We start from the raw sequence: 26,242 nt of genomic DNA, 5'->3' as shown, positions 1-26,242 counted from the left end.
GGGTCTGAGGGAAGCCCTGCCTTAGCACTTGGCCACCACAGTGACATTGAGCTAGCCGTGCCCACCCACCCCCAACCCATGAGGTCAAACAACCCTGATGCTACCCTCAAGTGAAGTTGAGTTTGACATTCCTGAATTAGATGAAATGGATGATGTCACCTAGAAAACCAATTTCAGAGAGCCCACAGTTCAAATGTGAGCTACAAGTGTTCTGTCAAGTGTTAGCAGCATGACTACTATTGTGAGACTACCCAGGAGCAAAACAGGACACAGGCTTTGTCTTTTAACAGTGGTTTATATACAAGACTGCTATATACATACATATACATGTTAGGCACATACCAGGCAAGCATTACTCTGCACTGAGAACTACAATGGAGATAGAACATAAGAAGGAGAGGGATACATCCTCTATGGCTGCCCTTATATAGACGGCTTCTTAAAGTGGCAATAACCCTTCTGACTCAACCTCAGTCTTAAAGTGGCAATGCCCTGCTGACTCATTCTCATTGCATCAGCATTTACAACAGTCGGTCAATTATTAAATCTGTGTTACCTTCTATTAGATGAAATCTAGTTAACCTTGGGTAATCACAAAATTAGGGTTGGTACTGCTTAAGTACCAGGACGATACAAAGTGGTAAGCTACAATACAAGTTGAAAAAAACCATTGCAGAAGGCAGCAGTAGCAAATCTTGTGTATTAAACAAGAAAATTGTGACAGACTATAAGGGAATCAGGCTTGACTTGATGGAGTCTACTGGTGGCTGGAGAGGATGCATAGATAATTTGATACGGGATTTCCTTTCTTTCCCCATCATTTTCTATAGCTGGAGTCGGATCCTGGCCTAATTGAACCAAGCAACCCTCACTGACCTGGAGTCAGGCTTGTAGAGTCCCTTCAAATGCCCAAGAACCCTCCCATGCAGGCAGTTTCTCTAAGGAAAACGCCAGAACCAGAACGTTGGCTACTTGCTATGGTGCCATCTGATGCCCACCCCAGTGCAGGGCACTCCAGAGTAGTGTTCAAGTTTACCAGTCCCAGATGAGTATGGGCGAGGGTAATGAAATTAGTAGCAGCTCACTTCCATTATGAGGGAGAGCCAGGTCCTGATTCTTCAAGAGGGCCATATTATCATGAAATTAAGGAATTCCAAGGGGTGTTTTGTAGATTTGAACAAAACATTCACTAGCACATCTTCCCAAAAGGCTACTTCAAAGGCTCCCTGGGGTTGTCTTGAAAACATGGGAAAACACTTGCACTGAAATTGCCAGCGACCCAAAAAAGTATGCAAAAAGCCTTTGGGGCAATCGCTGAAAGAACATTGGAATAACTACAATGCGGTGACAAAGGACCTATCAGTTTGGCTTCTGTTCTATTTTTCACCTATGGAGTTCTCTGCACTTATGTGAAACTGGGGAAGTGAGTCCTCTTTCCACATAGGAGCAGGTGGGAGAATTTTCCATTATAGAAAACCTTCATGAAAAGCGCATGTTCCAATCCTTTTTTTTTTCTTTTTAAAAAAAGCTCATAATGGTGATATGAATAACTCGATTAGATTTAGAATGTGAGTTTTGAACTTAATACACTGTCCAACATATCAAAACGTGTGATGGCTTTCCTTAAAGAGATTTACTGTGAGGCAACCTCACACTGATTGTAAGACAGTAAACAACTGTGTGCATTTTGAGATTCATACATTCAATGAGTGGATGGGGTTTACACATAGACTAGAAATGAGGAGGAATTTCCTGACAGGACAATCAAATCATTGGAGCAGCTTGCCTCCCAGAGAAGTTTTCAAGAAAACGTTGGACAACCATTTGTCCAGGATGGAGTAAGGACTCCTACCTTGGGCAGGAGGCTGGATGGAAGGCCTCTAGTCCTATGATTCTTACAGATATTTTGCTCACTGCAATTGAAAATTATTTGCCCTTGTCTGAGATCTGCCCAGCAAGCGAATGATCAATCATGTTGCAGAGACTCAGCCCTACATACAGTAGTAGGATTCTATTTTAGACATTAGTCTTGGTTTTAACTGAAACTATTGGATCGTGTAGTCCTTCCAGAAGAATATTCTAAGAATTCTTCATATCATTACAAAGCAACAACCCTGAACTGCTTTATGAAATAACTTCAAGGAATCTTCTCCTTTTCAATATTCAAATAAACCACAACAGCAAAGCTTTTAACATGTAATCATTTATTACTTTATTTCTCAACCTTTTCCCAAAAAACTAGATTTCCTTTAATATGTTTAGCAAAAAATAGTTCAGAAGCAGCTCTGTCAAGCCAAAAGAATTTTAAAAAACCACATATGGCTGGAATAGCTAAAGCCTTCAGGGGTTTAGTGAAGGCTAGAACTAATGAATGACTAAAATAAGTTATTTAAAAGCAGATGGTGGGAAGACAGAGGAAGAGAGGATGAGTAAGACAGCAATAATGGGATCTTAGCATCCGATGGGATAGCACACACATCTACAACCATGACTGACATTCAACAGCTCAACAGCACTTGGTACTGTCATTGCTCCAAATGGCCAGCATATGACATTTTAGAATAGATAAATGGCAGAAGAGATAGAAAAGAGCATCAAAGATTAAGAGACATTTCAAATGGAACATCACATGAAACCAGTGTAAAGAAGTACATGAGACAGAACTTGCAATTCTTTTTTTTTAAATGGTTATTAGTAAATTGCAAAAACAGGAAATCAGAATAAAGGCATTGGAGCAATTAAAGAAGGAATAATAGCGTTAGGAATCTGTCAAAATATTTCCATATTGTTGCTTTAAAATGCAAAGCTATTGTGATGGCTACAGGAATCCAGGCTCTGCTGACAGCAACACAGATTAACATTGGGGCTGTTCATTTTCCAGATGTTACTGGAGCACAACTCCTGTATCCTTCAACATAGGCTGTGATTGTTGGGGCTCTTAGAAACTGTCATTCGGTAACATATGGAGAACCATATGTTCCTCATCCCAGCTTAAAGCATGGACTTTGATCAAACCCCAAGAACATATTGGAACAGTCATCTTGTCTGATCAGAGGAATTCAAAACAGAGAAAAATTACCACATATAGGTCTATATTTTGTTTAAGTTGTCAAAGCCTGACTAGAAAGTATCTTCAGAAAAGTCAAGAAGTAGTTTTGGATTGTTAAACCCAAGTCAAAAGCTATGGCAGGTCCCACCAACCTTATAATTACATGCTCATAAAGGTCTAATTTATCTTCTGAAGGTCAGCGTCTCAGCCATCTAAAGATGAGAATAGTATAATCAGCTGACGTGTGATTCTATCACAAAGGAATAAGGAAAGAGAAAGAGAGAGCACGTTTTTTTTTGCTAAAATGGATCTGGACCACGAGCAAAATAAAATCAGATCCACGACCTGGTCAAGCACCAGAGTAGAACTGTGCAAAACTGAACTCATCAAAGGGAAGAATCTCTGTCAAAAGGAATCCGAAATATGAGCTCGATAAGGAATCCATCAGAGTCCAAGGATGAAGAGAAACTCTTATCAGGCATAATTAGGTGGGGGGATGGGAGGACTGGGATGAAGCAGAGGCCTCAAGGGATAAATTCAGCTATGTGCAACAGCTGCAATCGCATCAATTGCAGATTTTTATGCGGGTCCCCTTAGAAAGAATGCGGAAAAAGGGGAAGATGCGCTCGCGAAATGAAGCATTGAAGGTGTGAATATGAGCCATGTTTTCAGCATTGTAGAATCCTAGCTGGCCTCGTTCATAGTCCAGGTAGACACAAAAGCGCCGTAATTTCTCAGCCGGGGAAAGACATGTCTGCTCAGTGGTAGTCAAGGCCTGGTACTTCTTACCATTGGTTCCTACACACCAGATCTCCCGTTTCTGGTGGGAACCACTGCTGGATTTCTCTTTTCGTCGGGCCGATTCACGGGCTGCCCCTACAGCCCACCCTCGCCGGCCACCCACCTCCACTTCCCAGTAGTGGCGACCATACATAAAGCCCTGCACGGCCAACACACAGTAGTCGGAATCGAAGCGCTTTGGGTTATCTGGCAGATCCCGCCAACGTTCCCCAAGTCGGACGCTGCGAGAGTCTGAGGAAAGGGTGAGCCGTGGATGAGCTGTTTCAGGGTCCAGAGTCAAATCCGCTGTAAGAGAAAAAAAAAAAGAGCAAAATGGTTTAAGTAGGGAATAAGTCGTCTAGTTTGAAGATAAGTGGATTTCAACTCCCCAAATTCCCCAGCCAGCATTTGCCAAATTTGAGAAACATTCATCTATTTGAACTCCTGCAAATCATCAGGGTAGAAGTCTAAAAACAAAAGGCTTTCACAGCATGAATTATATGAATCGCTATTTCTGCACAGTTTCAATCCTCTTCTAATGACATTTTTACAATAAATAAATTCTTAGCTTCCATTGCACAGTGGATGTATACGTGTCAAGTCTCTTAGATCCCTACTGGGACACTGCCATTCTGGCGGGGGGTGGGGGGGAGGAAACCTGGATACTCCTTTACAAACCTGGTTTTCCTATCACTTGGATGTACTTGCTTGGGAAAGGGAGGGGGAGGGATTGGCCCCAGGGCCATTAGTTTTAATCTCAGCTCCGAAAGAATGGGCAGAGCGGTGGCTGAGAACAGCTTCTTATCACCTTTGGATTGGCTCGCCTCAGATTGGACAGAGGGGAGGGGTTTTCTGCAACTTGTCACCTAACAGCTCTAAGCAGGAACTTCAGATCCTGCTTTGCTTTACTTGCTATCAACTTTTTCTCAATAAAACTTTCCTTCTGAAATAATGCCTATTTGAAGAGCTCTGCTTTCTTGAAGAGAGAGGAGAGGCAAATCCTTACAACATGGCTAGGAGCAAATGTATTTTTCTTTGCATTTCTAACTGCAGGAGAAGAGCAGTTCAGTTACCTCCTTACCTTGAGGTGCTTTGTTAAAGACCTTCTCCATCTTCCTCATTAAAACATCTATAAGGAAGTAGTTCCGGTATTTCTTTCCTGTGTCCACTGGCACCATCTCTGGATCCTGGAATGTGATATTCTCACACCTGACAAAGGGCCATCCAGAGAGCAGACATGAAAGACGAGATAAATGGCAACCAGCAAGAAAAGCATTGAGTAAGAAGAACAGAAAATACAACATACTGGGACCTGATAAGTCTGTTCCTAGGCTAATTCTGCTGCGACAGTAGTACTTCTCTTTTTGTGTAAGTTCTCCATATTATTTTCACAGAGAAATGGAGAAGCATGGAGATTAATTCATTAAAATGGGGAGTAGGAGAATAATAGAAAAGAAACATGGGGAAGATTTATTGGCCCTCATGAAATCTATTTGCAGTATTACAGTCAAACCCTGTCCACAGCTTGGAGTTCAATCCTGACTGGGCTTAAAGCCTTCAGCCATCCAAGGTCGGTCAAATGAAGACCCAGATTGTTGGGAGAAATATGCTGACACTGTAAATCCCCCCACTCATTCAAGAGAGTGCTGTAAAGAATTATGGGGTGGTAGATAGGTCTAAGTACCTTTGTGATTGCTATCGCTACAAGATCAAGCCATTCTGGACACATGGATATGAAGATTTTTCACTGGATCTACTTATTCTGTTCCCAATAAAAGTCAGAAAGGACTGAGGTCAGTTGATTAGTAGGCTATGGTCAGGTGTACCACATTAACAAACCAACCACTTTGCCACAAATATCACCCTTGACCACAATAAGAGAGTGGTACTGAAATACTGCAATTCCCCTGGATCCTAGATTAGCTAGGCATTCTCTGGCTGGTCCATATGTATAGAAAAGATATTAACTGAACAGGTTTCCCGTAAATATTCTAACAAAATCTTTGAAAAGCCAGAGTTTTAAATTAACTTTGCTAATGATGTTTTAATATAGTCTAATAGTTGCAGCAGTAAAATAATTATAGCTGCATGTTACTCCTTACACTATCTTTCGAGCAGAAGCTAACAAGATACCCTCACACCCACTTTTCCCCCATGGCCAAGCATAAATAAATGGATCCAAGTTTCCCAGGCAAACTGCTATACATGCATTAACCAACCTCACTGATATTTAACTTCAAACAAGTTGATCAATCCCAGGTTTTCATACCATTTTTGAGGTGTGTGTCTTCCTGTTGATGGACAATTAGTAAAAAACCCTCAACTAATACTAAACTCAAACCAAGAGACAAGACAATATGATGAGATTTCCAAATATTCTGAAGTATTCAGTCAGAATTGGCTCAAAGGTATTTGTGAAAAGCCATTAAATTCTAAAGAGACTTTCAGATACAACCTGGCTAACAGTGAAGCACAAATTTCAGGAATGTAAACCAGAAATAACCAAAAGAAATTCAACCAACCTGACTAAAGTGCCTTTGAAATCCTAGGGGGAAAAAAGAAGAAAAAAGGTTACATACTTTGATGTTATAAAACACAACAAATAGATTGAAAGAAGACAATCAATTTTCTGTACAATTTCCTGTGGACTTTTTCTGGAAAGCATTTTCTTGCTTTTTGGGGGGAACGGGGGTGATTTCATGGGTTTCCAAATAGTGTGTCTGTTGTGATTTGTTGTTGTGTTTGTTGTCCTTGAAGAAATACTACTTGTCAGGCTTCCTGACTTGAATGTGACAGACACTACCCAGATCCTTCACACTGTATGGCTAAATATATTGCACATCAGAATGATCCACTTAAAACAGGTGATTCCCTCCTTAGTATGAAATTGCTGTCCCCTCATAGAACTTTGTCATTGAACCTGCAATAACAGCATACCCCTCCCATCCAGAGCCCTTTCTGAAGGCATTAAATTTTTTTATATTACCCGCAGTATTAACCTTGACCTTAACATTGCTTGATAGCATATTTTTGTTCCAGTGATCTGAAGTGGAATGGTTTTTGGTTTTTTCACTCCAGGTGTATTCTACAGTATAGGTTTTGTTTATTTAAAATATTTGTATAGCTGTTCATCCTAAATCAAATTCTGGGTGGCTTATAATCAAACATAAAACAACATGTACATAATGGAAACAAAAAAAGAATAAAACCAACCATCAAAAAAAGAAAAAGAAAAGAAAAACCTTGTTACTGCCATACTTTCCCGATGCAACCCACATGGTATCTTCCATTTTAACCTCACACTATCCCAACACTTGGGAAACAGCCACGTCTTAAGTGCTCTCCTTATGATATATATTAATTTTAAAAAGTGTGGATTTGAGGATTTTTTTAAAAAACTTTATATGCCGTCTTTGGTGGGAGGATAAGTATATAAATTATTTAAATAAATATCTCCTGTGGAATTTCTCTTTCCACCTTTCCTAAGCTTAACAGATACCTAACTTAGCGCTTCTCATAGTGCTCAGAGGCAGTATACTGTTGACACAATCAGCATTCCTGCCCTCCCCTAGGAAACTACACTGTGAGCATCATTTAAAAGCTTTATGAACTCCTTATAAGACTTGTAAGTATTAATCAGTAAATCATGATCCAGCCGGTCTTTCCTTCTTTCTCTCTATGGCTGCTCATCTCAAACTGGGCAGCTGACAATATGAAAAGAAAGAACAAGAGACAAAAAGAACAGAAAAACACACAGAAGCAGCGGACAGGATAAAAAGAAACTCAAATAATAAATCAGCATAATAAATGCATAGGCTCAGTTACACCTCTGGACCCCCATTTCTTTAAGGCCTTATGGAAGGCCGAGAGGATCCACAAAAATATCTTTGTGGCTCTCAACTCACTTCTGCTACCAGAACCACTCCAGCTTTGGAAAAGCTGCTTACCTGCTCTCTGAATTAGCATGGAAATGATTTTTTGTTATCTCCCACATTTAATAGCTCTCACCTCCTAACCAACCTGTTTTAATTCAAACACAGATCTAAAAAATGACATTTCTACATGTGTGTAATACCATCCAAATCATACAAACTAATGTGTGTCACATCTAATTCAATGCAATGATCCGAACAGGTTTCCAAATTTTAGTTCTGTCCAGTTGAACAGAATATTTGTCCAATCCCTTTCCAAAGTGAATATCTGAATATCTACAAACCCCAAATATATTATTCATTTGGGACTCCAGTTTTCAAATATATAATGTATCACATGCACTAATTCAACACACTGCAACTTGAGAAACAATTGTAGGAAATTGTCCTAAACAGCTGAAAAAAACCCTCCTTAAAATCCACAGGCATTTTAGCATTCATATTATAGCCATTTCCTATTAAACAGTTGAGTGTTCAAATACAGTAAGAGCTGTGATCAGATGCCCAGACATACACCTGAAATAAAGATATGAAATACTGAGAGATCGGATTTTCTATAGAAGCTAATTCTAATCTAATTTTGATTCTAATAATCTAATTCTAATAATCTAATTATGTTATATTTTGAACCCTTTCATTAGGCTAGCAATAGTGGAAGTGGGACATCTTTGGAAAAGAAACTACTCTCACTGCTACCCTTAGCAAACTGTGAAAAGCAGCCTGAAATCAGACTGCCAAAATTCAGCTGTCCAATGTCAATAATGCAATCTGAGGGTTCTAAGTTCGAAATCTACTCTCCAAGACTGTCAAGGCTCAATTTCAACATTGCTGTTCTTTAGGTATGTTTTTTAGATAATTGCTATGCTCGTATTCTACCATCAGGATGGTTAAAATCATACTTGATTTAGACAACAAGCCCAGACAGCTTTTAAAGCAATGTATATTCCACAGGGGGAGCTTTTATTTTTAACAGATCAAGCAACCCAAGGCGTACATCTTTGTTTGTTCTTAATCATTATAATTATAACAGGCAGTTATGCTTGGGACCAGTCACAAAAAGGAATCCGGGCAACTGGGGAAAAAGATTTTACCTTGAGCATCTGCAGACCATCTTGCTTGCTCTTGTCTTCTGCTTCCGCAATAAGACGGCTTAGTGCAGCACCTTGCTCCTCCAGGTGAGAGATGTTGCTACTCTGGCTTGCTACTACTATCTCATAGCGATCTTCCAACTGGTGAAGCAGCATGGCTTGCTCTCCAACCAGGAATTGATGCAGCCGCTCAAAGTCCGACTCAAACTCTTTCATGTCAAGTTTCATCTTGTTCTGGGGCAGATGAAGAAACAAGAAGGCAACACTGAGAGGGTACACAGCCAAGATTTGGGGTTATGTCACTTTATGGCATAGGACATGAAATCTATGTCAGCTGATTTAGCAGGCAGCAGGATCAGACAATCCTGCCTGGTTTATAAACAGCGATCATAGCAATCTGTACAACTGGAAGATGCCATATCTGTGCTTGTCTAGGATGGAAAGACAGAAAACCTTTTCCCACTTCCAAACTCATGCTTGAGGCAAAATCACAAGGAATACATTGAATTTATTGAATTTACTAAAATCCTTTCTCTGAGACAACATAAATGTTGTATGAATGTTTTAAAATTAAAAAAATGTTTTAAAAACATAAAACAATTCCAATCGTTATACAGTTTACAAGGAAAAAAATAAAAATGACTTCCTGCAAAGAAAGAGAGCTCTGCTGATTTCAACTATTTCAACTATTTTCTTAGGCAGAACCTGAAATTCTACTTAACATCACCTCTGTTTAGATCATGAGAAACTAGAAGACGAGACCAACTTTAATACTGATAGACCCATATACCCTCAGACTGAGTCTCGGTGGCGCAGTGGTTAGAGTGCAGTACTGCAAGCTACTTCTGCTGCAGCCAGCTGCCTGCAATTTGGCAGATCAAATCTCACCAGGCTCAAGGTTGACTCAAACTTCCATCCTTCTGAGGTGGATAAAATGAGGTCCTAAATTGTTGGGGGCAATATGCTGACTCTGTAAACCGCTTAGAGAGGGCTGTAAAGCACTATAAGCAGTATATAAGTGCTATTGCTATTGCTAATATCAGTAGATCCTCTGAGATATATTTAGAAGAATAGGATTGCACAATTCTCATGACTGCCAGATAAAGCCATCTATATACCTTATAGTTAAAACCAGGCCTCTAAAATTCAGATCAAATCCTAGGCATGTCAGTTAAGAATCTGGGATTTCTACTTCTCTAAATCCTTGACTTCAGGATAATCCCAAAGGAATCATTTTCTTAATGCAAAGACGACCATCCGCTCTTAAGACCAAGACATTTCCTCTTCACCAAGATTATTAATAAAAACATACACTAAGAATAAGGTAATCCTTCAAACAAGAGACTGACGGGAAATATAAGAGAATTAAGGGAATATTGAAGTTACCCTGATGTCTGTTATCTTCTCCTCTTCATTTGACTTCTGCTTCAGAACTGACTCCAGTTTCCTTTTCAATGGATCCAAGTGACCCTGGAGTTTAGCCTAAAAACAACCAGAAAAATAATGCCACAACTTAATTGTATTTATGTTTTACATTCATAAAAACAGCAGCTGGCATAAACTTTTTTGAAGTTCAGATCCAATGTTCAGAGAAATAAGGATTGAATCTTCATGTCCTGGTAACATAGTTACCACACTGTATTTGGATACCTCTGGTGCAAACAGATTTCCTGTTTTTACAATACAGCTTCTACAAAATCCCATCTCTCTCTTGAATGACCTAAATTTGTAGCTTCTATAGTTAAAGGGGAAAATGAAGTATATACTGCTTTTGACAGAAGCAATAACAATTACATGGCAATAACTAAGAGAATTTTTACTGAGTATCTTTTACTGATCTATTTATATTTATATATTTGCATAAGCACATCACCCAGGGGTTTTTCTGTAGGCAAAGCAGGGACTCTATACTAGTATGCCACTAATGTTTGTCAAAGCCTCGCAAAATTTATAGTACTATAAACACTTTTATAACACAGAAGATTAACAAGATTACATACTAGCATTTACATCATCTGGTTATATTCCAAACCTTATATTCTTGCACAACTTCCTCCAGTGGCATAACACTGTGGTGTTTATGGGTTCGTGACTCTCTGCACACTACACAGATGGGCTCTTCATCTGCCTCACAAAAGAGCTTAAGTGGCTCCTGGTGTTTCTCACACAGGGCTCTTGGAGCATGACTTGCAGCTAAAGTAGATGGCACCCCTGACGAATCCCCTGCTGCTGCCATCTCCACCACGTGAGCTGACGAAATGACAGGCTTCAGTGGTTGTGGATGCATCTGTCGGATGATCTGCACCATATTGGCCAGCTGAAGATTGGGTCGGAAATTGCGATGAGGAAAAGTTTTGCGGCACTGAGGGCAAGTGAAAGGCTGCCGCTGCGGAGTAGGCGGAGTTGCCGGCACTGTATATTCTGCCATCTCTTCTGGCTCTTCATCCATTACTTCCTCGTCCTCATCATAATTATCAAAAAACAAATCACTCCCCATACTAGCATTCCATATGTCCTGGTCCCAGTACTCTCTGTCATCATCGTCCCAGCCATCTTCATCTTCATCATCGTACTCGTCCCTGGATACATCATCCTCTTCTTCCTCGTCGCCCATATCTCCGTCGTCTAAATAATCATTGTCCTCCAGATCGTTGTCGTCGTAATCCCCGTCTTCCTCAGGCCCCAGGTCATCGATCCCCCCATCATCCTCATAATCAGCCCCTTCTGAGCCAGAGGCTCCTGGGTCGTCATCTTCTTCGTCACGAGAACCCCAAAGCTGAGTGATGCACACGCGGCAAAAGTTGTGGCCGCATCCAATGGACACCGGGTCTACGAAGTAATCCAGGCAGATGGCACAGACGGCTTCCTCGTGGAGGGTCGCCACAGGGTTCAGCGGGCCCCCGGAGCCCCCCGCAGCTACTGCGGCTGCCATGAGACCGCTACGCCGCGGCGGACTAGGCGCGCCGACAGGCCGAGTGCTTTCCTCGGCCCTACCAGGACTTCCAGACCCTTCCCTGCTTGCCCGCCGCCGGGAAGTTCCCTCCCCAAAGATACCCGGGAGGAGAAGGCGGCGCACCCGCCCGCTTCTCTTCGGCCCCCGCAGCCCGCTCGGCCAACTCCGGAATCGGCCGGTACTGCGAGGCCTCCTCCCTGCTCCTCCAAGAGCTCGCGCCCTCCTCCTCCTCCTCCTTCTCTTCCTCTTCCTCCTCCTCCTCGCTCGCTCGCCCTCAAGAGTCACAACGGCCGGAGCCAGGCTGACAGACAGTCCCCCACCCCTCGACCAACCGAACTCTACCAAACTACCACTCTCCCCCTCCCCCGCTCGCTCACACCGGAACTGAAAGGGAAAGCCCGAGAGGCGTTCTAGACCGCCTCTGGCTCCTCTCTCTATGGTACGGTGACGCTTCGTCGGGGTCCCTAACGAACGCGCCGGACTGCGTTTCGCGTGCGAGATCTGCCTGCCGCCTCCGTTGAGTTTCCGCGGCCCGCAGCTGGGCGGAAGGCCAAGGACGCGCGCTTTAAACGAGCCCAATGGAAGCCCAAAACGATTTTGACATCCCCGACGTTTCCATGTCGGACGTCGCTATGGTCACACGCCGGAAGATCCGGCTTTAAAAAAAGGTTTCCGACAAATGCACCGGAAATCTGGGTGCGCTCTGTGTTATTATTTTCGTCTCTATGATTGCGGAGGGTTCCCCTTTCGAGAGAGAGGAAGTAGCGCGTGAAGAAAGGGAGCCTGTTACTTTCGAACCCCCTAAAATGTTCTTGCAGTTGCTCGTAGTTATTACGCTTTTGCTCCGTTCTTCTTCTTCTTCTTCGTCCTCCTCCTCCTCCTTTTTCTTCGTCTCCGCCTTTTTCTTCGGCCTCCTCCCCCTCTTTTTCTTCCTCCTTCCAGTTTTAAATTTCCGAATAAAGGTTTATCTTTGGGTTCCAGATTTATGTTTGACTTTTAAAGACAACTTCTTGTATAAACATTGTTTTATCTAAATACTTGGTTTTCCCTAATCCTAGAACAACTCATTTAGCGAATAAGAGGTAATTACAATACATCTCCTTAAAGTTGTAGCATGTGACAACAAAGCAAAAATGGAAGGTGAGGAAGAAAACAAGGAAGAGGAATTTAGGTGGCAAAATCTTTCTCTTTTTAACATTTCATCTCCCTTTTTTGAACAAGACACACATATCAAGGCAGATGGATTATGTGCTATGAAATTAATGTTGACTCTTAACAACAAATAGTTCATATGGAGGCAGATCTGACCATTATTATGAATAAAAATGGAAATAAAGCATATTATATTTTAGTAATATGTACAACAACCTTGGCATGATGCCTTTCAATGTTTCAAGTTGAAGGAACAAAATTGTCTCACTCAAGTTACAAATTACATAGTATTAATATATCTGAATATTGTTCCAAGGGGTATTAAGAACATAATACCATTCTACACAAATAAATATAGATGGCAAAACCATGATATATAGGACTTACGACCACAATTGACCCCAACATTTCTATTGCTGATATATTTGTTAAGTGAGGTTTGCCCCATTTTATGACATTTCTGGCCACCATTGTTAAGTGAATCATTGCAGTTGTTAAGTTAGTAACGGTTGTTAAATGAATCTGGGTTCCACATTGAGTTTGTTTGTGACAAGGTCACAAAAGGGGAATCACATGACCCTGGGATATTGCAACCGTTGTTAATATGAACCAGTTGTCAAGCATCTGAATTTTGATCATGTGACGGGATGCTGCAACAGTTTTAAGTATGAAAAACAGTCATGTCATTTTGAATGATCACTAAACAAATTGTCAAGGACTATTTGTGCATTTGCATGTTTAACATATTTTTTGCAGTTTCAGGAGGAAAAATGGCATTTTAATTTTATTAATTAATTATTCCCTCTTATGTATCTTAAGCCCAGGGGATATAAGTCCCATATAAATAGACACACAGTCAATTTATGAAAAGGCTCTTTATAAATCACTGTTCTACTAATACTGCCTATTTTAACCTATTTTACACATGCATTTTAGACTTGAATATTACAATATTAATTATTCTACTGCATTTATTGTATTGGAAATACATCAGTGCCCAATTAAGTCTGTAAATAGAGTAAAAAAATAAAATGGAACTGAGCACTCTGATCCTACAGAAATAGGCATGCTGCCAGAGAAAAACAATAGCTTGTTTAGATACGATGGAATAAAACAGACTGCTGTTTTTCGACCCTCTATCTGCATGAAACTATTGACTGCAGTTCTGGGAGCCCAGTCTAGATGAGGTGCAGCAGCTTTGCTAGCTTCGGTAAGAACCCCCTATATTTGATACAGTACTTGTGGATACCTGCAGATTTTATTGGAGACTTAATAAAGATGATCATAGCCTCCGTATTCCATCTCGGCTGCTACTTCCCAGAATTGATTTGCAGGATATTTTTAAAAATATCTATCGATTTGCTCTGGGAATTGACTACAATTACAAGAAAACACAAAACATTTTGCAAACGTCTTAGTTCCAGCACTAAAGTGTTGTAGGTTATAGAGGAAGGGCAGGAAGCAGCGAGTTTCTGTAGTGTAGTGGTTATCACGTTCGCCTCACACGCGAAAGGTCCCCGGTTCGAAACCGGGCAGAAACAGCTGTCTTCTTTTTACATAATCTTAAAAAAACAATACATTACTTCGGATGTCTATACAATAGTGGAAACTTTTCTTTTCCATAATGTATACAATGAAGAATGGTAATTCAGAGCAAAGTGCTCCAATAGTTTTACGCTGCATCCTAAACTTAAAAGCAATTTTCCAAACAAGGCAATATTGGTTAAGATTCATATCATCTATCGAGACAGTAATATTATGGTAGTAGTACAGTAATAAGTATAGTATAGTACAATATGATAATAGAACAAACACCGAAACATAGAATGAATACATTTTAGTTTAGGTAAAACTTTTGAAAGGCTACTTTTCAACAGCCCGGCTAGCTCAGTCGGTAGAGCATGAGACTCTTAATCTCAGGGTCGTGGGTTCGAGCCCCACGTTGGGCGCAACATTTTTTTTTTCTTTCTGTTCTTCATTTTATCTTTTAGAAGCAAAATACTATAAATGAACACTGTAGTTCTTTATTTTTCCAAAGGGCTAGGTAGTTCGATAATTTGCACCTCAAGCAACAACGGTGAGAGTAAAGGAGACGAGGAGATCATTATGTTTTCTTTATCATATTTTGTTTTTCTTCACTTTTCCATTCTGCCCTGAGCACAACTCATTATAATATGCTTAGGGCAGGTATTTAATCTTGTTTCACCGTTTTCCAACAGTTTATTTTAATCCTTGTGCAAGCCTCAGCTCTGGAAGATAGTTCCAAATGCTCCAAACATGTGCACATGGGACAAGAACAGATCATGCAACATTACTTTCTGCTTTTCAGCCTCAGATAGGCAACAATCTTATTATAAACAGCTCACATCAAGTTGAGATACAGAGCTCTAGAGTAATCTTCCTTAAAACTGGATCCTACAGGTTTTGGATCTATTCCATTTTGCTAACCAAATAAATAACTTTATCGAGGTATGGTTGTTGAATTTTCCTTGGATGTCATGTTCAAAAGATGATGAAAATAATTACTAGAAGACATTTAGCATAAACATTCACAGCAGAGGGACTTTGAAAGGAAAAGATATTTAAGATTGTGTCTTATTTCTTTTTATGCTTTGTCCTATTTTTGAAAGTGAATTTTTAGGCCTCATAATACTAGAGCTCAGTGGTGAAACTTTTTTCTTTCACAAGATTCCCTTCAGAGGCTGGAAAACCGTGCACCCCTACACAAGTTCACACAGCCCATTGCAATAAATTTATATATACACTGTAAGTACACCACATTGACACACACCTACACACACACCTACTTTGGACACACATTATGCGAAGACCCAGATTTTGGGAGAGGGTTCCGATGCTGGAAAAGGTGGAAAGAAAGAGGAGAAGATGACCAGCAACAAGGCAGATAAACATGATAATAAGTGCACCAGATTAGATTTAGATTTTTATGGAGAAAATCTATCTACCAGTATGTGGTTGCTAGGAGTCAAAAACAACAGAATGGCACACAATGTGTGGATGGGTGGGTGTGGGAGAGAGAGACAGAGACAGAGACAGAGACAGAGAGACAGAAAGAAATGGAGAGAGAAATGGAGGGAAGGGGAGAGAGCTAATCACAATGTTTTATTAATTTTTTCACAGAAAATGTTACTGTTCTGTACTAAGGAATATTTAAAGGTTATGTAACAAACAAATAAGGCAGTGTTTAAAAGAAAATGCCAGATATGTTTTTAACTTTGTTCTTATTTATGCTTTTCTAGACTGACATGTTTTTATTGTAAGTTGCCCAAAGTGACTCGGGTGACAAGGGCCATAGAGAAATGTGATGAATTTCATACTTTATATACTGTGGAACATTGTTTATAAGACTCCACTTTTGATACACACTGAATATACATAAAATATACCTAAAGAAAAAAATTAACATTATTATTAAATATGCTTTTATTTCAATATTCTTTCCCCGCACTGTCTTTTATTTATTTTTAAAGTTATTGGCATTCCTCGTTTAAAAAAGGCAAACTGTTGTATGCTGAAGCTGAAAAGTTTAGAAATTTTCCAAATGACTGCAAGGAAGGTTCTCTTAAGTTATAAGGCGGCTTTTGGGGGTGGGGGGGCGGAGGGGAGGGAAGATCTGACGAGCCAGTCTTGCAGCGTTTGGGGGAGCGGCTTGCTGAGATGGGGGCTCGGATTTTTGTCCCCAAGTTCCCATCACCATCCTCCTCCTCCCCTCAATAGGATGTCTAATATTAGGATACCCCATCCCCGCAAAGCGCGATGCCGTAGTGGGTGCCAAGCGGCCAACGCAGAACTACACTACCCAGAGGGCATCCCGTTTCTTCGCTCTCCAGACTACATTTTCCATCATGCTTCTCGGGGCAACACAAAAGGCCGCAAGAATTTGGACGGAAAGTGAGATGGGCATCGGCGTTCCGGCGCTGCGGCTTAGAGCCGCCTCGGGATTGAAAGTCCGCTAAAACGGGGAGCCTCGCTTGGGCATGGAGCCCGGTAAGTTCCTGCGATGAGCTAGAGGAAGGAAGGGGCCTGGACAACTTTCCGGGTGCCTTCCGAGGAAATGGGGTGCCCAGAAAGAGGCGATTATAGAGCATTGCGCTGGCCGTTGCCTTATTGATTGGGGTGGCTTCTAGGCTGTGTGGACGAATGCAGAAAAGATTTAAAACCTGGGGAAAGAGTGTGAGACCTACCGGAGAGAACCTTTTCTTTGTACTGTACCTTTTCATTGCTCACTTTTCCATTTCAGACCAAATAGAATCGGAGTTAGAAAAGCGTTTCCCATGAATTTTGGTCCTTTAATTTTTAATTTGGATGAAGTCATCCTTTATTAAATTTCTGTGGCCGTTTATCTCACATATCTGACTTTCAGCGTCATACAATAAAACAATCAGATAAATAATATAATGGTTTAAAAAATTAAAACAGTTAAAACACAGGCATAAATAAGACTCTAGGATTTTGGACCTACAGCTGTACACATATTGTGTAGTCCTTGGGAGTTCCCTACTTCCCTGGGATCCCAAGCCTGTTGAAAGAACCATTTAAAATATTTCTTAAATGTCAAGCCACCATAATGGTTCCAACAGTGAGCTGCCAAAAGTGACCTGTGAATCAGTGAAATCCCCATAGGAAGCAGGTTGGGCAATCAATCCCGTATTTTTATACGTTTGGATGGGGATTGAATTTGGAGATGAGAGTGATTTGAATCCATTTTCATCAATATTGCAATGTTTTCACTCCAGAAATGTTATTGTTGCAATGTGCCATTTTCTCACTACTTTTCAATATCATAGACCATTTTCAAAGTTGTTTGGGGACCTAAAATGTAGAAACAAGTATGTTTTGTCATAGATTTTCCAATGTTTTTTTGGAGTTTTTCTGCCAAAATTCATCCCACTTGAGAGTCAGTAATTTTGCCACTGAATTTTGGCAACATGAACAATTGGTGTATAGAACAGTGGGCTGGCTATCTCCACCATAAACTAAAGAACCACAGAAATTCATACTACATGCTTAAAACAAATACATTACATGATATGTGAACCCAATCAAATATTTCTTCTAAACCAAGAGACTTTTTTTAAAAAAAAGTCATACAGTAGTTTCTCACGGATAACTTTGAATTATAATTGTATTAAATTCCTGCATTGCAATAAACTTGTGTATTTGGTTGTTTTGTTTAACACATTGGGAGTATGTAGTAAGGTATAAGGTTCTTTCTGTTATCTAACACAATAAGAACAAGTAGGCTTAGTAATAACCAAATAAATCAATAATAGATGCGTAGGCAGAGCCAATCACATACACATACACAAGGTGTGATTAAGATGCTAGACTAAAAGTAGGGGGGAAAGATAAAAGGTTTTCCTTGCCCAGTCATGTCCGACTCTATGGAGCAGTACTCATCTTTTTCTGTTTCAAGGGATCCTACATTGTCCAAAGACACTTCCATGGTTATGTGGCTGGCATAATTATATACCAAGGTGCATGGAACTCTGTTACCTTCCCACCGAAGTGGTACCTATTTATCTACTGGCTTTTACATGTTTTCAAACTGCTAGGTGGGCAGGAACTGGGGAAAGTAATGGGAGCTCAACCAATTGCACGGTGCTCAGGTCTCAAACTTCCAGTTGACAAGCCCAACTTTTTAACCTCTAGGCCGATACACCACCACCCCGCCCTTCCAAGAATAGGGAAATCCAGATTCTAAGCATCTCTCAAATATAGAAACCTTTTGGGTGAGTATAGGCCAGTCACTCTCAGTTCTAAACAGCATCAGGCTCTGCAACACAGTAGCTAAAGAACAAACCCTTTTCTCATCATGCATTAATGGCTTTGCCATGTGAATTAGGCAAGCAGACCCTGAAATCAAGTAAGACAAGTACTAAAAAAAAAAAAAGAACAATATAAACACGTACTCTTTTTACCATAGCTATGTCTTTTAGTCTGTGTGATATACTGCATGGCCAGCTCTTTCCCTTCCATCCTGTCTAAGAGTTTGTATGAATCACAGCCTTCCTCCAGAGCGGAATTTAGTACATGTTCAGTAAATGGCTTTAATTTCCCCTTTAAACGCACAGAACCAGCAGTTCAACAGTTGTCTCAACCTTGCAGTTTGGTACTAAGAGAACTAGAATGCTGGAGCTAGACTTTGTAACTGCCTTCAGGGTGGTGATATTTTTTTTGACATTTAAGATTTTAATAGATATAAGACTTATCTCCATCAGGAATAAGCCATACAAAGCCTTGAGTGCAGGGAGAGATTTAAGTTCTCCTCTTTTTATTGCCTCCCTATTTATTCCTCTGTGGTCCAAATCCCAGATTCCTTTTGGTCTCACGGTGGAGAATAAATGACCAACGGGCAGCTTCTTTTTCCTTTTAGCAGGTGAAAACTGGATCAAGAGAGAAGGTAATGAAGGAACTCTCCAGCCCCCGAGGGATGCCCTACTGGTTGAGGTGGAACAGCCAACAAAAAAATTATCTGAGGAAAGTGAAGGTTTCCTGCAGTCTAAACCATTGAAAACTCTGAAGAGGGATCTGGACATGCATCAGAATCCTTTCACAGGGGAGATTTGTTTTGACTGTGAGAACAGCCCTCAAAAGATGTACCCAAATGATCGACCATTTAAATGTGACATGTGCGAGAAAAGCTTCCGCCACAGTTCCAGCCTCTTAACCCATCGAAGGCTGCATACTGGAGAGAAACCATATAAGTGCACTGACTGTGGGAAGAGTTTCAACACCAGCTCAGCGCTGATTGTACACCGCCGGACCCACACCGGAGAGAAGTCCTACGTCTGCTCAGACTGTGGGAGGTGTTTCAGCGAAGGTTCGGTGCTCATCAAGCACTGGCGGATCCACACCGGGGAGAAGCCGTACAAATGCGCCATTTGTGGAAGGGGCTTCCGGCAGAGCTCCCAACTGCGGGCCCACGAACGGACCCACACGGGGGAAAAACCTTACGAGTGCCAGGACTGTGGGAAATGTTTCAGCACCAGCTCTAATCTCTCCGCTCATCAGCGGACCCACACGGGAGAAAAACCATACATCTGTCCTGAGTGCGATCGACGGTTTGGTCACAAGTCGCACCTCATCTCCCACCAGAAGACGCATACCGAGAAGCTGCACGCTTGCTCTGACTGCCCAGCAACCTTCCGCATGCTCCATCAGCTCCTGGTCCATCGCAAGTCCCACCAGGAAGAGAGGCGGTACAAATGCCTCCTGTGTGGGAAGACGTTCAGCTACAGCTCAGCCCTCTTGGCACACCAGAGAATGCACACAGGGGACCGGCCATTCAACTGCCTGGAGTGCGGGAGGAGTTTTGTCCGGAATTCAGACTTGAACAAACACCAGAGGATCCACACAGGGGAGAAGCCCTATGAGTGTCCGGAGTGTGGGAAGCGATTTAACCAAAGCTCCCACCTGGTTAGCCATCGGAGAGTCCACCTGAAAAGTACTGCGAAGAATCCTGGCACAGATGTCCCCGCTCCAAGGGGACGAGAAATAGAGTCTTCCTGATAAGCATTTTTGCAACATTTCTTTGTTGAAAGTCTGCATCAGGGGTCTCCAAACTTGGCAACTTTTAAGACTTGTGGACTTCAACTCCCAGAATTCCCCAGCCAGTATGGAGAGTTCTGGGAGTTGAAGTCCACAAGTCTTAAAGGTTGTCAAAGTTTGGAGACTCCTGGTCTACATTATGAAGGCTGCAGTTTTGTGCTCCTTACAGGAGAGTAAAATCTCATCCCATCCAGTGGGACCATTGATTACAGGTAATAAACTTGTAAGACTATTGTGGGTTTTTACACCACGCATGAAAACAAAAGAAAATTCTGCTCCAAGAGATTTCAAATGATTCATTAAGATTAAAGGACAATAGGTTACGTGGCCAGGATATCTTATGGAAACTAAGATATAGATTGGTTGATGTAATTGGAGCTAGAAAAGAGCAAAAATAAGCTGCAAGACCAAGATACTATTATCTGGCTATTGAGAAATATTGTTTAGCCCTTCTCTGACTTCTGTTGTCTAATGAAGCATGTTTTTCAGCTTATCATTGCAACAATGAGGATTATAAACTTGCGATATTGTTGCTGTTTAATCAATTTATATTCTTGTGCTGCTACCATGTATGGCCAGAGACATTTGTCTTCTTATGAGAGTGTAGAATGCTGGTATTGTTTAACACAACTGAGGAATAATAGTGTTTGGTTTTTTTTCCCAAAGTTGGATTTTTTCAGTGTTTTTAGATATGAAGAACCTCAGTGGTAAGAGCCACTTGTGAAGCTAAAGTTTAAAGACAACACATTTTCCTTGAAATGGAAAAGAACTTTAATTGTTTTTTGGCTACCAAAGGTATGGAAAAATAACTTGAACTGACATCCATCTATTTTTTATAGATCACATGTGAATGTAGTATGGTATCAGCTATCTGGTTTCAAAAGAAATAGAACTCTAGCTGGCTTTTAATAACAACATTCCATTTCCCACATTCCCCTTGTCTTAATAAAACTTTAAAGCTGAAGAATAGTTGTAACAAAGGAGAATTATTGTATTTTTAAAATAAATGTATGAGTGCCGTTTTTTCTTACTCCTTTATCAAATACAGTGGCTGGGTTCATTACTGCTTACTTCTATAAGATGCAGTAATTGAACTATTACAGAAGTTGATCACTTATGAATAGTTCCCATCATCCAGATGGCTGCACTACACTTTGGACAGCTTACTTAAAATTGTGGCATCTGAATTTTCATGTATGAAACGTACATATCTCAAAAGATCTCCATGGCTTAAATCATCCATTTTGCCTCTTGAACTTGTAAACCTCCACCATTGTGGAAATACAGTCCAAATGGGTTTAAAATTGTAGTTTTATTGCAAGGTCCTATTTTACTCAAAAGTTCTTGCCATGTAATCTTAAGTACTGGTTGACTTCAATCTTTTTGTTAGGGTTCCATAATTATTTTTGTTTGTGTTTTGTTTCTTAATCTTGACTTTTGCCAGCAGGTTTTCACTACAAGCACTGTATGGGCCACTTCCATGATTGCTTCATGTTCTTCATTAAAGCAGATCTCTAAAATAATGAGTATATGCTGCAATAAATATGTTAGTCTTTAAACTGCAACAGATGTTTAAGCCTAGTTAAGTATCCATTGGAACCTAGTTTCAGTTAAATGGTGTTTTTCTTTACAATAGTCAGACTGGAAAGCCTTTACAATGCAATAAAATTACAATCAAATATACAAGGAAAATGCTGTTTTGAATAAATATGATTCTACCTCATGGATCAAATTATTTTTTGCAAAACCCAAACCTTACTGTGTGGCACTTATTTTGCACTTATGGTAGGTCAGCCATTCTTACTCATTGCTTGATGTATGAAGCCAGTGACAATGCCTCTGAATTTTAATTTGGTCTTCCAGGACAGGAGTCACCAACCTTTTGGACCTCAGGAGCCACTAAATTCATAATTTTAAATCTGGCAGACCACTAATATGATCTGCCTAATGATCGGCTGGGTGGGCATGGCTAGATGGTCATGTAACTGGGTGGGCGTGGCCAACTTGATGTCACTAACATTGAAGGGTGCCTCACCGGCCTCTACTCGCCCCTCCCAGCCACTTCTTGACTGCCTGCCCGGGCTTCTTAGGGCCCCAACAGGAAGCAGTTGTTGGAGCTAAGCAGCCACCACAAGAAAGCAGGCAAAGTTCAAATTGGATCTGACCGAGGAGGAGGTTCAGCAGAAGCACCTCACTGAGGACTACGAGCATAGGTTTTCCAAGCAGAGGGAAGACCTGCGGGAGTGCAAGGCCAGGTACCGGTGCCTAGAGGCTCAGTGGGCTGAGGTGGTCAGCCACTTCCAGGCCATGATGCAGTCCCACTGGAACAAGGCCCTCCAGTTCTTCGCCACCAGCGGCACTTCCCTCCAGCCTTCGCCCAAAGCCCTGTACCAGGAGGCTGAAGCAGACCCCAAGTTGGAATTTCTGCCCCCCTATGACCCGCACAAAATGACCCCGAAGGGGGAGACTCTCTGCAGCAACACAAATATTCATTGCATGTATCCGGCCCAGGGGCTGTAGTTTGAGGACTCCTGATTTAGTGCAATATAAAAAATGCAGATAATTTTTCTGCAGACCACCAAAAGTTACTCGCAGACCACCAGTGGTCCATGGAACACCGGTTGGTGACCGCTGTTCTAGGAGACCCTCTTTAGAAAGAGATGTCACAATATATAAGCTATGCAGCACACAGTATTTCTTCCCTTCCGACTCCCTTTTGCGTTCCATGTTTTTAGATCAAGGCAATACAAAAATGGTCATTCAAATAATAGTGAATCAATACTGCAAAAATGAAGCACAAGTAGCTGCTTTGAAGCAATTAGGTGTTATTCACAGTAGTGACATGGATTTTTTTTTTTCAGTCAGTGTCTGTGTGCAAGATTAGTTACAAAAAATGTTAAAACCTTGCAACCAAAAAAAATCCAATCATCTGTACGACGGTACAACTCAAATATTTGCATTGTGCAATGGAATAGCCTCACATAAATGGATATATCATTGTATTTGCTTGCCATGATTCATTTTTAAAATTTACATGTTTTTCCAACTCAGTGCAGAGATAACTTCCAAAAATAGGTGGAAAAACTAAGCAAATTCTGCTAGTAGTTGAGATGCAATTTACTTCACACAGAAATCTCGGCATTGGAATAGATACAGGAAGCCCCTACAGCGGAAGGAAATGAGTGGAGGGGAAGGTTGCAGGAGTTTCAAGACACAAAGCTCTTCTGCCTCCAGTGCGTGAGCAGAGGGAGATGGGAGTATAAATTATCTACAATGTCCCAGAAATTTCTCCGTTGAAAGCTTTGACTTCATATTTGCCAAAAAAGACAGGTTGCCATCAGTTTGACTCTATATTCTTAATTAAAACTGCCATCTCACAATTGTGCTTTAGAAGCACAGCCATGAGGACTAGAAATATAAGTTTTATATTTTGACTAGGCATCCACTCCAGCACATTTATTTTATTTTGTAGTCTGCCACAGAGTGGTATGGGAGAACAACTCTACTGGGAGAGAAGTGTGCCCAACTACGTAAGCATTTCCAAATCGCTATTTTTTCCCCCCTTCCATCAGAGCTTTTTGCTAGTCAAAAGCCATTTTATACAATTGCAACTCCTTCCATTAAAACATATCCCTGACTGGCGTTTTCAGTGACGTTTAATGCTTCACTAAAAATTCAAAACAGTAGTCCTTTCTCTGCTGACATAGTTAACCAAAGTAGTTCCAAAGCAATTGTCACGTTGCTGCTTTGTGTTACACAAGGCCTTCTCAAACTGCTGAAATCCAAAAACGCCTGGCATGATTTCAGGGGCATAAGGTGAGCTGAGATCCAGATGCCACCCAGAACCAAGGGTGAACCCTCTCTTGCTTGAACGAGGTGGGTGGGAAAGTAAAAATGGGAGCGTCCAGCTCTGCGTCAAAGAAGGCCACCCATCCTCCCTCGTAATCCAGATATACTCTGATCCTCGTGGGCTTCCTGAGCAGGAACAGGGTTGTCCAGCGAGAGGTCAGGGCTTGCATCTGGCCCCAGCACTGCTGCACCGCCCAAACGCCTTGCTGTGGGTTCAGGCTCAGGCTCCCCTTCCTCCTCACAGACTCCTGGGCGACGCCAATGGCCCAGTTCTGCCCCTGCTTGATGTCCACCACCCAGGAGTGCTTCCCAGAGCAGAAGCTTTCGCAGCCCAGCACAAAGAACTCTGCATCAAATCTCTCAGGATTGTCCGGCAAGGCCTGCGTGTGATCCTGGTGCGTGACTGTCTTCTGATCCAAGGAGAGGAAGAGATGGGGATTGGCTGTACGTGGGTCTAGGGTCACGTTGACTGGGGAGACTGAGAGAGAGAGAGAGAAAAAAGGGGGGTGGTCATGGGGACTTCTCAGCTCCAATCTGCCTTCAATCAATTATCCAGTTAATCCACATCGCTGTTTCCTGCCAGGAAAGCGAGGCCAATGCTCACACGCAACAAGGGAGTGCTCCATTTGCCCAGCAGCTCAGCCTCAGCATCAACCGCAGAACATCGACAGGCGGTTGTTATTTTGGAGATCACCTACTGACACCTGCATCTTCTAATCTTTCTCCCCATCATCTCTTAAGCGTGGTGAGACTCCTGCAACCCTTCTGCAACTACTATAATAATATGTATATGCATAATTTTGTATTTATTTATTTACTTGTTTATGTAGTGTATATTGGAGGTGGTGAGCCTGTGAGAGCTGTATGCAATGAAATTTCATTTTAATGTATAACAATTAATGTATATTCAAAGTGAAAATAACATTATTCTATTCTGTTCTGTTCTATTCTATTCTATTCTAGTCCATGTCCATTATTCCATTCCATTCCATTCCTATTCCATTCTATTGTTCTGTTCTGTTCTGTGCTATCCCTATCCCTATCCCTTTTCCTTTCCCTATTCCATCCCATCCCTCTATGCTATGCTATGCTATGCTATGCTATGCTATGCCATGCCATGCCATGCCATGCGATTATTATATTTTATGCTGTGCTGTGCTATTCCATTCCATTATTCCATTCCATTCTATGAAAAATAAACCATGTGATTTTTTTTTTTAAAAATTAATCCTGCCTTTATTATAGTCCTTCACTTACAACCGTAATTGAGCCTGCAATTTCAGTTGTAAAATGGGTCATATCATGTGACCGCTCCCAATTTTACAATTTTTGCATGGTCATTAAACAAATGCCGCAGTTGTTAAGCAAATGCCATAGTCATTAAATGAACCTATTTTTCACTATGGGGCATTTCTGTTGGATACTAGAAGCAAATGCCGGTTAAAACGTCGTACATCACAATCATGTAAGTGCAAATGGCCATAGATGGGGGCCAGTTGCTGATTGTCCAAAATATGTTGATGTGATATGTAAGGGCAGATGTCAGAACTTTGAATCAGGGTGGCAACTCTCTCTTTCATGGTCTTTTTAACTTCAAATGGCCGCTAACTGGCTGGTTGTAAGTTGAGGACTATCTGTAACTCAAGGCGGTGAACACATCTAATACACAATCACCCGTGTGAGACGAATTGAGCTGAGAGAGAGTGAGAGACCCAAGGTTACCCAGGTGGCTTTGTGCCTAAGGCAGGACTAGAATTCAGCATCTCCCTGTTTTTAGCCTGGTGCCTTGACTAAATAGGCCTACTTTTTAAATTTCTTGCCCTTTACAGTAGGAAATACATGCAAATCACTCCTACAGCTTCAACAC

The 26,242-nt window shown here is 41.3% G+C and overlaps 2 protein-coding genes and 2 non-coding genes across 4 annotated transcripts in view; 3 read left to right on the top strand and 1 right to left on the bottom strand.

Moving 5' to 3' along the window:
- Window positions 1-2,187: 2,187 nt before the first annotated feature.
- LOC113424985 (uncharacterized) overlaps window positions 2,188-26,242 on the bottom strand; it is a 49,203-nt gene continuing 25,148 nt past the window's right edge. Inside the window, exons 13-21 of the mRNA XM_087954161.1 lie at window positions 24,331-24,853; window positions 19,765-19,890; window positions 16,713-16,980; window positions 10,882-12,432; window positions 10,236-10,331; window positions 8,853-9,083; window positions 6,352-6,374; window positions 4,911-5,038; window positions 2,188-4,135 (exon numbers count right to left, since the gene is read on the bottom strand). Of these exons, the coding sequence (XP_087810287.1) occupies window positions 3,615-4,135; window positions 4,911-5,038; window positions 6,352-6,374; window positions 8,853-9,083; window positions 10,236-10,331; window positions 10,882-12,432; window positions 16,713-16,980; window positions 19,765-19,890; window positions 24,331-24,853 (3,467 nt within the window). The 3' untranslated portion in view covers window positions 2,188-3,614. The remainder of the gene's footprint in view (window positions 4,136-4,910; window positions 5,039-6,351; window positions 6,375-8,852; window positions 9,084-10,235; window positions 10,332-10,881; window positions 12,433-16,712; window positions 16,981-19,764; window positions 19,891-24,330; window positions 24,854-26,242) is intronic.
- On the top strand, window positions 14,423-14,495 carry TRNAV-CAC (transfer RNA valine (anticodon CAC)). Its single transcript has one exon. It is a non-coding gene; the product is annotated as a tRNA-Val (tRNA).
- On the top strand, window positions 14,831-14,903 carry TRNAK-CUU (transfer RNA lysine (anticodon CUU)). Its single transcript has one exon. It is a non-coding gene; the product is annotated as a tRNA-Lys (tRNA).
- LOC113424997 (uncharacterized) lies at window positions 16,560-22,249 on the top strand. Its single transcript, XM_026686969.2, has 2 exons — window positions 16,560-16,962; window positions 19,352-22,249. The coding sequence occupies exons 1-2, from the start codon at window positions 16,953-16,955 to the stop codon at window positions 20,485-20,487; spliced, it is 1,146 nt and encodes a 381-aa protein (XP_026542754.2). The 5' UTR covers window positions 16,560-16,952; the 3' UTR covers window positions 20,488-22,249.

The sequence above is a fragment of the Notechis scutatus genome, chromosome 2 (genome assembly GCF_049901735.1).
Source record: "Notechis scutatus isolate UNSWTSFEM ecotype Mainland chromosome 2, rNotScu1.2, whole genome shotgun sequence".
Taxonomy (NCBI): domain Eukaryota; kingdom Metazoa; phylum Chordata; class Lepidosauria; order Squamata; family Elapidae; genus Notechis; species Notechis scutatus.
Note: the sequence above shows the minus strand (reverse complement) of the source record. Positions and strands in the feature narration are given on the sequence as shown.